The following is a 12,821-nucleotide window of genomic DNA, read 5'->3' as shown; positions in this document are numbered from 1 at the left end:
TATCTGGCTGCAGTAGTTCTAAAGGCCTATAATCCCTCCAGGGTAGAATTTCTAAAATATTATTCTACTCCCACACAAACTATTCCAGTTATTAAAAATATTTTGGTGTAGGGATACAATACACTGAGTGTTGATTCCTTGAATAAGAAAGCTGTTACATACACATTGCTCAAAAAACAGCTATATTCAAACAGATGTTAAAAAAAAAAAGTAATCACAACAGGCTAATGCTGGAAACTTTCTATAATACCACTTCCAATGATCTAGTGCTACGCCTTGACAGTCTGGCACTTGTCTGAGAGTGTATGTTAGCTAGTTTATGTAACACTAACTATAATCTTTTATTCCCTGAGCAACTGCTGTTTCTGTGTTCCCTCCTACTTCCAGAGCTCTTTGGTTGGCCAAGAGAAATGGTTTGAAAGACAAAGTTACGTTATCTTAAGCATTTTTTTTTTCCTTAAAATAAAATTAAGACTGTAGTGAAGTACTGATGAATTCTTAACTGTAATGTTTTCCAAAGAGTTGCAATGGACTGTGTTCCTATTACATTAAAGATTTCAGAGAAGCTGTTTTAAAGGACAGCTGAGGACTAACTTCTCTTTCTGCACTCCAGACCAAAATGAAACCCTATCAAGGATGCAGAAAGGGCTAGTTTCATCCTTTTCAGCTTGTCAAAGCTGAATCTGCTAATATTTACCATTGCAAAATAATCTTGTTACTGGTGATGAACAGACATTCCCCCGTTCCCCACAGGAAGCTACCACTCTGGATAGAATATCAGCCATTTGTTTTATCTCAAATTACTACCATACAACTTGCTTCAGATTAAGTGTTTATTAAAATTAAAAATCACCATACAATAGAAACTATTTACATATTTAACTGATAAATCTGCTTAAACTGCACAGTTTGACTGAAGGAAGCCAATTGAAAAGAAAAGCAATTAATATTTATGCTGCTGAACTTCAACTGCAGGCACACTGAAGCTTTATCAAAAGGGTTTTAAGCTTCTGCAAAGTACCATCTGCCTAAATAATCAGGCTGAGGGGTGGCAAAGATGTACTGGACTTCAGTTGTAAGAACCAGGGTCACTTTGGAGAAAAAAAAAAAAGTAATCTACGCTGTAGTTACATTGCAATTGTACTAGGCTCAGCTGTTTTGGTAAGTAATTTGATAGAACAATTCCGTATGCCGATCTTAGCAAAATGTATTCATTTTTATGAATTATATTTCTATACTGAGCAACAAACCTATAGTGTCACTGCAATGTAACTTAATATCCTATTGCATATTTCCACAAACTGTTTTTGATAGTGCTAGAGCTAGTTTTAGCTTCAAAACAGATTTGAGGTTAGTTGATTAAAGCAGCAAAAATATAAGGAATATTTTTGAATAATCACAGAGGACTAAAAATTAAGATTAAAATATTTTCACTGGTAACAGTCTCAGGACTGCAGTGAAAGTATTAACTTCCTTCAAAATCCTGTGCTTTCCCATGGACTTCAGATGATGTCTTTGGCCTTGTGGGAAACTGAAGGTTGAATACAGAGCTAGGTGTGCTGCTGCTTCTGCCATCGTGTATGCTCATATTGCACCTCTGCATCTGTGATGGCTGTGCGATGCTTTGAAAATGATTATAAATTTGAGTAATACAGCAGTAAAAAAGAATCCTCTTCTGTGTAAAGAATTACATATGTAACCCTTTCTTAAAGGAAACCATGACACCATTTAGAAAGTCTTACAAGAGATGACAGTACTTCAACTACTAATGTGAAATAGCAAGGATATAAAAATAATTTTCACAATATGCTGTTATTTCAAAAAAGATGATTTAAGAGCACTACCATGTCTTAAATCTTTAAGTTCTCCTTCATGAATTTTTCTTTTGGAAACAGCTGTTCGTGCATCTTCTCGCCCCTTTTATAAGGGTTTCCTTGTAATGTATTCCATGACTTAGATCCTAAGAAGGCTGTGTCAAACTTTGCCATCTCTTCCCTTCCTCCTCCCTCTCCACCCCAAAAAGCCTGTTTGGTTTGCGATGTTTCTGCAGATGCAAAACAGAGCATTTAAGGAGAACTTCAATCTTTAGAGGAACTGTTTTAACCAAATAAAAACATTGTTATTTCTCTGCAGAATTACTCTTTCCTTCAGCATTTCAGCTTCCACACTCGGTTAAGACATCCAAACTTGTGAAGTAATTAGTTTGAGCAGTCTGTCCAACTAATAGTCTGTGCTGATGATCAATGTCAATAGAAAAAATCGTTCTTTGTTCTATGGCTGTTGCTGATACTGCCCTTCTGTTGCCGTGTAGAAGTCATCAAGCACGCTCTGTAGATAATCAAATGTTGGCCTCTCTTCTGCTTTGTCTTTCCAGCATGTTTTCATGATATCGTAAAGCTCGGCTGGACAAGTTTCCATGCGTGGCATTCGGTACCCGCGCTGAAGAGCAACCATCACATCCGAATTGCTCATGCCTTCAACAGAAAAAGAAAGTTTTGATCAAATTATTTCGATTCCTAAAGAAATGATTCTTTATTTACTTCACTCTAAAGATCTTCATCTGATAATACAAGGCTGTTACTACTAATAGGAGTTCAATAAACAAGGCTAAGGTGTGCACTGACACCGAGGGACTTGCTTTGAAAGACCTGGGGGAAGATTTGTTTCCCCAGTTGAGTGTAGCGACCTCTTTAGTGCCAAGCCTAACAAGACTGTGGGAGAGACCATAATTCTTGTCTCCACAACCAGCTCCATTCTGTTCATCTGACCAGTCCTGCCACTGTTTGTTCAGCTTCCAGCCGGGGTGAGATTCACAGCAAAAGCCCACCCTGGCATCAGACTTTGACTCCAGCTGCAGAGCTTCTAACCTGCTCACTGTAGACCCCATCCATACTGTGAGGGGGAGCAGGCTACTTGTTTAACCATGCTCCCAGTCATGCTGCCTGATGTAGTAACACGCTTTCAGATTTTTTTCTGCATCAACTTTTGTGCAAGTGCTGCTGGTTGCAAGATAATGGACATGGTCATGTGTGATATCATTACTTGTAACAGGCAATTTCCCCTCCCTTCTTCCTCATCCTATTCCCATTGCGCAAAACCAGCTCGCCAGCTGAGTGTTGCTTTGCTTCGCCATTACATTTTTCTTTCAGAGGATAAGAACTCCAACTACCAGCAGTGCATCCTGAGCCTCACGTGCCAACTAATGTCATGTGAGAGAGGCCTGCCCTGTACTCCATCTTCCACCTCTCTTTTTTTTTTTTTTTTTTTTTTTTTTTTTTCTTTCCCCCACCACTGCCCTTGTTTTTAAATCCTTGAGAGACTGATTCGCAGATCACTTTCAACACCTAATCTCAGAATGTCAGCTATGGCAGAGCCAACAAAAAGGCTCACCACTTCCTATCGAAAACCTGCCTTTCAGCTTGTCCCTTCCTCTGCAAATCTTATGCAACTGAGGGGAGTAACTGTGCCAGCATTACCTTTTCCAGGACACAGAAATTAAGCTTCCTGTACTGCAGTGAATGCTGTTTCTTCTCATGACTGGGCGTGCAGGAAGCACCAGTCTTTCAGCTTAGATATTTGCTACCACCAGCGAAAAGCCTTTCCCTCTATCAAGAAGGGTATTCCAGACCCCAGAGCCGCTGGCCGTTCCTCAGGTTAAATATTCCCCGTGGTGCAGTTCTGCCTAAGACTACAGTTTCTCATGTTTTTTCTCGGGCAACTTGGCCTCCAGTCAGGTGCGTGTGTGATATTGACTGCTCCTGCTTACACCAGTTCCCCAGGGGTGCGGGGAGAACAGCGACACTGCTGAGAGGAGACAGGACGGGTCCTGCTCTGAGCAAGGTCAGCAGCAGAGATGCAGATATGGTGCTTCCCTGAGCACCTGGTGACTATACAGCCCTGTTGCCACAGACAGTGCAGACCTTTGTATGTGTTATCTGACTATGAAAGCTATGATTTAAGGCACTTGGCAGGTAAGGACGCATTTGAATTACAACCAAATGACAACTTTATCCGGTATAACTACTTTGATTTTTCAAGATGACTAAAGTTCATATAGTTGACTTCAGTTCAAGCCTTTTGGCTTTAACATAGTCTAGAAATGTCATCAGCCATGAAATCTGGGTCTGGCTTAGAGCGCTTACTTTGAGTACATCTTTTGTATTTTCAGTTCCGCTTTGGAAGGAGGAGTGAAGTTTTCCTGAGCTAATACTGCACACATGTGTAGAAGAACAGTATTTGGAAAGTAGCAGTGGAATGGCATGTTGTCACAGAATAAGGAATTGCTGCTATATAAAGACAAAATAAACATAGGAAGAAAGCCAATAAAGCCTTTTATAGAGAACAGCAATCTCACTGCTTGAGCTTAAGGAAATGGATTGTATATAATGTAAGTAGTAAAACAGTTATTCATATAATGCAAAGTCTTAGTTAACCGTGTGCTGCAACATGAGGACTGCTGCTACTGGACTTTTGTGCAGAACGGGGCTGATTCTGTGGGTTTAAATACTTTATAGGATTGTGCTTGGGTCTAGTGTTTGCAGGACTGATTGTTACATCCTGAATGCCTAAGACAAAGCCTGTGTTTCAGCTAACCTGCAGGAAAACTACCTATTAAATAAAAATTTCAGTTCACAAGACAAAAATGAAAAGATTTTTCTCAGTATTTCATGCTAAATAGGTCATGAACATAGTTGCATGTGTTTGGGGATTTATTTAAAAAAAAAAAGGCTTACCTGTCTACCCCGCAGTTCAAGCAGTATTCTCAAAATAACTACTTGTTTAACTTTTTTTTACTATTTTTATTTTATTTTTTTTGTGGCTAGAGAATTATCTGGCTCATCAACACTAAAGCCTAATCAGTAAAAGAAATATAGCCCACATGCATATTTGTTACACTTACACCCTCTTAAATGCTAGCAAAGAATATTAGCTCTAAAGGTTTGGTACATCTGTTAATTTATGCTGTGGTACCTGTTAAACTTACAGATAAAGATATATTTCCTTATGTTAGAGCCAGGGAAATGATGTGAACACAGTCGTATGGAGGAAGAATGCCCCTGTACAGAAAATGGCATTTCTTGTGAAGAGCAGCAGACAGAATTGGAATGCAAGTATGGATGTTGCCAGTTTTTGACATACTACATAATCACCTGGAAATTAGTTTTAACAACCAATTCAACGTATTTGCCCAGAGATTCGGATACTTGTGTCACATTTCTGAGGTAGTTCCTTAAACTATAGTCCCACTAATTGCTTTGAGTTTCTCAGGAAGAGAAACAGCTGTTGGAATTTAAGAACAAAGATCACAAAAGCCCCAAGTTTCTTGGCTGGAAATGCTTCCTACCAAGTTGCCTGCCTAGATTTTCTTTATGGTTATTAACTGCTTGCCAGTTTCAACTCAAACTGTTTCATATGCAGCTTTATGCTGAATGCTGTCTAGTTGTTGGTTAATAATTGAAAATAATATTTTGAAGCATTGCCATGCCATTAGAATTGAAAAATCAGTTTACTGTTTCTCTCCAGTGGCTGCTGGTTACAACCTGTCACTCTTGCCATGCTGGGTAATTTGTCCCATCCTATTACATCTTTTCATGTAAAGTAAATTGGTTACTGATTTATTTTGCTGTCCTTCTGATTCTTCAATATAAACTTTCAGTCTAACAGGCTATTTCAATTTATACTTCTATTTAAAATAGACATATATCCCTCTTTCAGTTTAATGCAAGCAATACCTACAAACTATTAAAATCTTCCAGTATGCAGTCAAGAGGCTTCCGCTTCTAATTGCTGGTTGACAAATGAATCCACAGTGTATGACCTATTTGTGGTGCTCACTAAAATGCTCTCATATTTTAAAAAAATATAGCCCAGACTTCCACTAGAAGAGATATTTTCCCACAGAAGTATAGTGTACAGATTGATTTTGTTTTTAAAATAAATATATAATATGTTTTACGCAGGTAAAGAGAGAGCAGACTTAGCTGTAGAATTAAGTATTTGATTGGCTTTTGTATTTTTGTACTGCTGGTTTCCAGGTGAGCTCATAGGTTTGCTCAGCAAAGGACAATTTTCAAAGCATCCAGAAATAACCTGGTGAGCCCGGCTCAATGTAGGAAACTGTCTGGATACACAGGCATGTGCTAACAGGAAAGAAAAGGTATCTCAACTGTAGGAAGAACCATGTGTTACTCAGCTGCATACAACTCCCATCTGATCCTTCCTGGGAACACGAGCAGTGTTTAGAATAGGTTTGGGAGAACCTGCTAATCAGTCACATATTTTATAGCCCTTACCTAAAAACCAACTCAGAGCATATGTTTAAACACTTAGCTGTGCAAGCAGCCCCATCACCTCTTGAGTTGTAAGGGGGCAACCTTTGAGCTTAAGTGCTTTCCTGGACTGGAGCCTTACCGAGCAATGAGAATGTCTGGTTTGGCTCTACCTCTTGTATGGAAAGTTGATATGTTCTTCCATAACGTAGTGTAAAGTTGGCCACCCTCACAACCTTCCCCACTGCCCAAGTCTCGCAGGAGATCTGGTCTCCCTGTGCCCAGAGGTGTTGAGCCTACTGTCATTTCAGGACCTGGGACTCAGGTCACCCAGGTCTGCCCCTGTGAACATCTCTGGCAGTTCAGGATGCAGAATTTCGCTGCTCAGGAAGTGGTAGTGAAAATGTTTTCACTGTTTAACTAGCAAGACCTGCTGTACTGGAAGTGCTGGGAAAGCTTTGCTTGCATGAGATATCCTCTCCCTTTACTGCCTGTAAACTGCAGGATCTTAAGGGTTCTTCTCGTAAGTCACTCCATCCATGAGATGTGCAGTACAGGTGAACATGGTTGTAGTTTCCCCATTTGCCCACAAGATAGGAGAATTTAGGTTAATTTTCCATAAGCTCAGTAAGCTTAAATGAATGCGGTCTGCTGCCCTGAGTTAATCAGCTATGCCTGAGATGTGACAGTTTTGAGTGCAAAAACATCCTTCATACAAGTTGTTTCTGTGTGCTGGAAACATTAATATGTATTTTGTTTAACAGAAAGAAAATCAAAACATAAAGCACATAACCCTTTCACGGCTACTTAATGCAGCTGTGACTGACGTACTTCTCTGTGGTACTGTACCTGAACCGTATGGAACAATGAAGAGTAAATATTCCTAGCGGTACGTCAACACTGCTTTAGGGTCTGCTTTCATATTTGTTTAGATTAGCTAACACTGACAAATTATTACAGCCTATTTGCTTGTGAAAACACATTTTCTTAGTACTTTCACATATTAAGATATTAAAAAACCCCAGCAGCTTATACAGCACCATTGGAGACTGTGCTGCTGACCATAAAGCTGTGACCATTCAGCATGTGCTGCAGTTGTAACACCACGTGCTGCAGTTGTAACACCTTTTGAATATATAAAAATGACTACGTGTTCATGGTGCCTTTAGCCTGTTTGCTAAAATTTGATAATAACACCAAAGTACAACTACAGAGTAATGGTAGAAACACACGCCCATACCTGGATAAGGAATCTTTCCATAAGTAACAATTTCATACAGGAGAATCCCAAATGACCACACATCAGATTTAATAGTGAAAGATCCATAGTTTATTGCCTCTGGTGCTGTCCATTTAATAGGGAATTTTGCACCTAGAAAAAAAAGTAGTCTCAGTCAGTCAAAGGCAAATTTAAACACTCAATATCAAGTCACTAAAAGGACTTAGAATCATAGAATCATAGAATTGCTGAGGTTGGAAGGGACCTTTAAGATCATCAAGTCCAACCATTAACCTACCCTGACAAAACCACTTCTAAACCATGTCCCCAAGTACCACATCTACCCTTTTTTTAAACACCTCCAGGGATGGTGGATCCACCACCTCCCTGGGCAGCCTATTCCAATGTTTAATAACCCTTTCAGTGAAAATTTTTTTCCTAATATCCAATCTAAACCTCCCCTGACACAACTTGAACCCATTTCCTCTTGTCCTATCACTTGTCACCAGGGAGAAGAGGTCAGCCCCCACCTCTCTACAACCTCCTTTCAGGTAGTTGTAGAGGGTGATAAGGTCTCCCCTCAGCCTCCTCTTCTCCAGGCTAAACAACCCCAGTTCCCTCAGTCATTTCTCATAAGACTTGTCCTCCAGACCCTTCACCAGCTTTGTAGCCCTTCTCTGGACACATTCCAAGACTTAAACAACTTGCTGATGATACCCGTAAATTACCAAAGTTACCAGCAACTCCTTCTGTCCAAGAGTTATCAGCAGAGATGTGCTGCAAGATGCAGGTTGCCACACTGCATGTCCCGTGTCAGAGGTGTAAATATGCTGAAAGTTATGTAGCACCTTTTGACTCCTAGGTATGGTGAATTTTTGCTAAAATTACAGTCACCGTTTTCCCTTCTGCACAGTGGTCGGGCAACACTCTTACAATTCCCATCAGCTGGAACTTCACAAGACTTCAATTAACTTTTCCTATTTTAAAGAAAGTCAGTCCAGCTTCAACGTACACTTTAATGCATTTCACATTCAGTCACAGATACAAAAGCAGTAGCCAAGTCATATCTTAAAAAGTAATATCTTAAAATACTGTCTTTCATGTCTAATTAACTGATTCCAGAAAATCCCATATAAAAGCAAACTCCTTCCAGTTAAATAAGAAAACTTCAAGCAGCTTTTGTTGGGGAATATTACATTGGCTCTTCAGAAAATGAAGAGAAATACAAGCAGATTCTCTCTATGCCCTTTTTAGCCTGGTTTATCATTCTGGCAGAAAATACCAGGTAAGCTGGGAAACTTTTCTGAATGGCAGAAAACACATCAAAGAAACTTGGCATAAAGAATTTATAACCTGAAAGGTTCATTTAATCAATATACAATGTCCAGAGCTAGCTAAAAAAAAAAAAAAACAAACCAGATACGGAACCCATATCTCTGAAAACTGCTTAAGCAGACCCTTCCCTCTGATCTATTGAATTACTGTTACCCAGTCACTGCTGAATAGCTCATCTTCCTTTAATCTCAGCTGTAGTGCATTGTTCTCTTTCTTCCTCATACCTTAGTTCTTCCCCTCTCATCCCACATTAGCACAGTTTCCATCCAGACTGTGTGAAAACATGAGACAGTGCCTTTAAAATGAGAGGGGGAAAGCCAGCCAAGAAACCTGCTCCGAAAAGTCACCCTAATGCAATCTGTGCACGGAAGCAGAAAGAAAAAACTTTTTCACTACAACGAGTTGACTATGCACTTCTTGAAAGGATCCTTGGCAACATTAGCAAAACACACACGGCAAAACCCAGACAAATATCTTCAAGAGTATCACTTCCCCTCTTGCCAGTCCTGACCCTGCTGCCATGTTCCCTGCCATCCGTGTGTGGAGCAGGGACACGACCCAGCCTGTCACTGTCCCTACATGTAGCAGCGATGCTGCTGAACACACAAATCAATGCTGCAGCTCATAAAGCAGCTTCAAAAGGTAACCAGTTCTGCTAAAGGTTTTCTTGTTACCAGCAACAACACCTGCCAGGGCTCCTTCTTTTCCCTAAGTGAAAGGAGGTGCATATGGCACTTAAGGATGTGAAAAGAAAATAAGATTATATTTTCTTAGCATTTAATTCCATGGGATGGAAGCTGTGGGTGTGCAATTAATTTGTTTGATTTAGAAAAATTTGTGCGCAGTTAAATACTCTCAGGTTTCGTTTTTCTTCAAATTTATTTAAAATAACCTTTTCAAAAAGCCTGGGGAGCACAGAGAGATTATTTGTTTCCTTATCCATTTTAAAAATTGTTGGTATTAGAATGCTGCCTGTAGGAAGTTGTTACGGCATTTTCTGTCCTTGGTGAGCATATTATTGTTAGATACAGCCTCGCTGCCTCCCAGAGGCTGAAGTTCTAAAGACAAAAATAAAAATACACACCTTCCCTTGCTGTATATTCGTTGTCTTCGATGACTCTTGCTAGTCCAAAGTCAGCAATTTTGCACATCAGTAAGTCCGAAACCAGAACATTCGCTGCTCTCAAATCTCGATGGATATAATTTTTTCTTTCTATGTATGCCATCCCTTCGGCAATCTGTAACCAAAGAAACAACCATTGTGATATTTCAACACCACACACTACCATCAGCAGGTCTGACCTCTCTGTTCTTTCGAGGTATCACCAAAGCCGCATCTGTATATTCATCACCAGTATCTTTGGAGCATTTTTTAGACGGAAGGAAGGAAAGGGTGATTGCCGTGGAAAACCTATATGTAGATCCAGTCCTGCGAAGCTATACTTACAGTAGCAGCTTCAAAAGAAATGTTTGGGTAAACAACAGCTGGCAGGATTAGATATATCTGTTAGAGAGATTTCCTGTAACAAAATCTTAATTAAAATGTACCTAACATTTCTACTAAAATATTCTCTTCCTCAAATTATTAACCAGTTTATTTTCCAAATACTAAGAAAATGGAAGGAATTAGTAAGTTAAATAAGACATGGATGTTCTTTTAAGTGTTGATGAAACAACAGTGCACATAGAGTTAAAAAAAAACCAACAACTTTCTATTTACCTAGTACAGGCCCGCATAATCAGGAAACAATTACTAAGATACGGCAAACAACTTTATCTTTATTTTCTTCTACAGCAACATGTACCTGTTCATACATGAGGAGTGTCTGGCAACAGCCAGCTCTCAGATACTATCATAAGTAAATTTAATTTGTATTTCAGCAGCCCAAATTAATTTCTAAACCAAACTAAAGATGATTAATGTCTGCAAAATATGCACTTGGGATGATTTTTTTAGCATTTGCCCAGACTAACAGTTTTTTTTCAGAAAAAAAGAAACTGAAATAATACTTTCTAAAATCAGAGCATTAAAACTGATGTCCAAAAGTTTAAGAAGATCTAGCAATAAAAGAAAAATAAACCCAGTGCTTGTGAGCTGACAGTTTTTATCTCCTTTGTAAGACCCCACGTCATTCCCAGGCAAGGCCCACGGTCCTACGAGTGCCGCAGGTACCTCTCCAGGATGTCTGTGGGTGGGTGACAGACAGCTCGCTCTCGGCCACATGGTTTGGGGAAGGCACGAGCTCTCAGATTTGCTTGTGAAGCGGCAGTAAAGCAGTAGGGTTCCTTCTCCAGTGCCAGTCCCCAGCACACCCACACACGGGCTCTTTCCTCTCCGCTTCAGGAGAAGACAAGCACCCGCATCCCTTCTCAGCGCCAGAGGTGCTCATTTCAGCCGTGCAGTAAAGCAGGCAGGAGCACCTCACCAAATTTTAAGAGAACATTAGCATCGCTTCTGCTTATCCATTTTTCAAAAGTCCCCAAGGGGTACTGTGAAGGCACACACTGCCGCCACTTACAACACAAAACCGCATGGTCTTCGTTCCTCTTTTTCTGTTCAGGCAATGGAAAAATAGAGCCGCTTGCCCTCCCACCTCCTTCCACTGCAAACCTCTTCTTACAAACCGATATATTCCTCAGAGCGGAGGGTTACGTTACCCTTGTACCACGCAGGGGGGGTTCTCACACTTAAACCAGAAAGAAAGTCTGATGGTGAAGAGAATGAAGAACACCTGCATTTCACATTTTCTAGAAATAAGTAAGACGTTTTATAATGAAGGAAGCGGCTACTGGTGAATGATTGCCACAGAGAGTCTTACTAGAGGCTTACAGACAAAATAGAAGAGTAGTATTTGATTAGAGCCTGCTCTGCCTCTCTCCTCCCCAGGCGGTTACTTGGGTTTGGGGAGGAATGAGAGATGCGAGGGAAGGTTTTGCTGTAAGATCAGTGCTGAGATTGGACTGGCCATCTTGGCAGGCACAACCAAAATGCAGACAGGACTACTAACATCACCAAAAATACATCAACCATCACAATGGAATCTACTTTCCTCCTACTTCCCTGCACAGATTTAAAGTTTGGGCAAACTGCTGGCTGGGGAATGAAGCAGCACTTCGCGAAAGAGACATTCGTGATGACGATATTTAGTTTCCAAGCCCAACCAAGCAAAGCCATTGGAAAGACCATTTTATTTCCTCTTGTTTGTGCCACACTCACTGAAGTCGTCATCTGATTAGTCACAAACGAAGAATGTGACCTCAAACAATCCATTATGTTTTCAGCAAACACAAACTACATTTCCGTGAAATTCCAGGACAATGGTTTTGACTGCATTGAATCAAAGAAGCCACATATGTGCAAGCATTTGGGCATGCAAAAAATTCCCAAGTAGGAAAAGAATAATGGGTAAGGAACTTTGAATGGGAAAAGGAGGGGAAACACAGCAACTGGACAACTGAATTCACACATCTGGTCACATTAAACCTTTGCTTGTGGGAAAAGAAAAAAAAAAAAGAGGATTCTTTTAATCAAGGGAAGGGGTGCCAAAGCCCATGTAATAACTCTTTATGATAATTGTTGGGTTTTCATTGCCAAATGGTACGTTAAATGTAGAGAAATTCATGGGAACAAAAGAAGATTAAAGCCCTTTTCCCCTTCTTTTAATGATCATTGGTACCTGTCAAGACTGTTCGGCTACATGTAACTACTACTCAGGAGCAGGATGGGAAAGCTAATTTGGGCTTCTGGAATACGTTTTGTGGCCTTTAAGAGAGGATTCTGTCTACGCTGCACAAGTGTTACCACCAAGAAGGGAGCAAGTTTCCCCTTCGCCTTTAATGAACCATCAACATGCTTCTAGAAATACCCAATTTAAATCCTTTTAAAAACAACCAACCAAGAAATCTCTAAATACTAGGAACTATGCACCCAAGGTAAGCATGGAAGAAAAGTTTTCTGGAAGAAATAAATCGCTCCACAAGACAGCCTCCATATTGTA

At 40.1% G+C, this 12,821-nt stretch overlaps 1 protein-coding gene across 1 annotated transcript in view; it reads right to left on the bottom strand.

Annotated features, from left to right (window-relative positions):
• Positions 1-2,001: 2,001 nt before the first annotated feature.
• The window catches only part of LYN (LYN proto-oncogene, Src family tyrosine kinase), a 46,603-nt gene continuing 35,783 nt past the window's right edge, over positions 2,002-12,821 (bottom strand). Inside the window, exons 11-13 of the mRNA XM_082479616.1 lie at positions 9,908-10,061; positions 7,510-7,641; positions 2,002-2,474 (exon numbers count right to left, since the gene is read on the bottom strand). Of these exons, the coding sequence (XP_082335742.1) occupies positions 2,272-2,474; positions 7,510-7,641; positions 9,908-10,061 (489 nt within the window). The 3' untranslated portion in view covers positions 2,002-2,271. The remainder of the gene's footprint in view (positions 2,475-7,509; positions 7,642-9,907; positions 10,062-12,821) is intronic.

The sequence above is a fragment of the Vanellus vanellus genome, assembly GCF_965231255.1.
Source record: "Vanellus vanellus genome assembly, chromosome: 2".
In the NCBI taxonomy this organism is placed as follows: domain Eukaryota; kingdom Metazoa; phylum Chordata; class Aves; order Charadriiformes; family Charadriidae; genus Vanellus; species Vanellus vanellus.
This window is presented reverse-complemented; position numbering and strand designations above follow the sequence as displayed.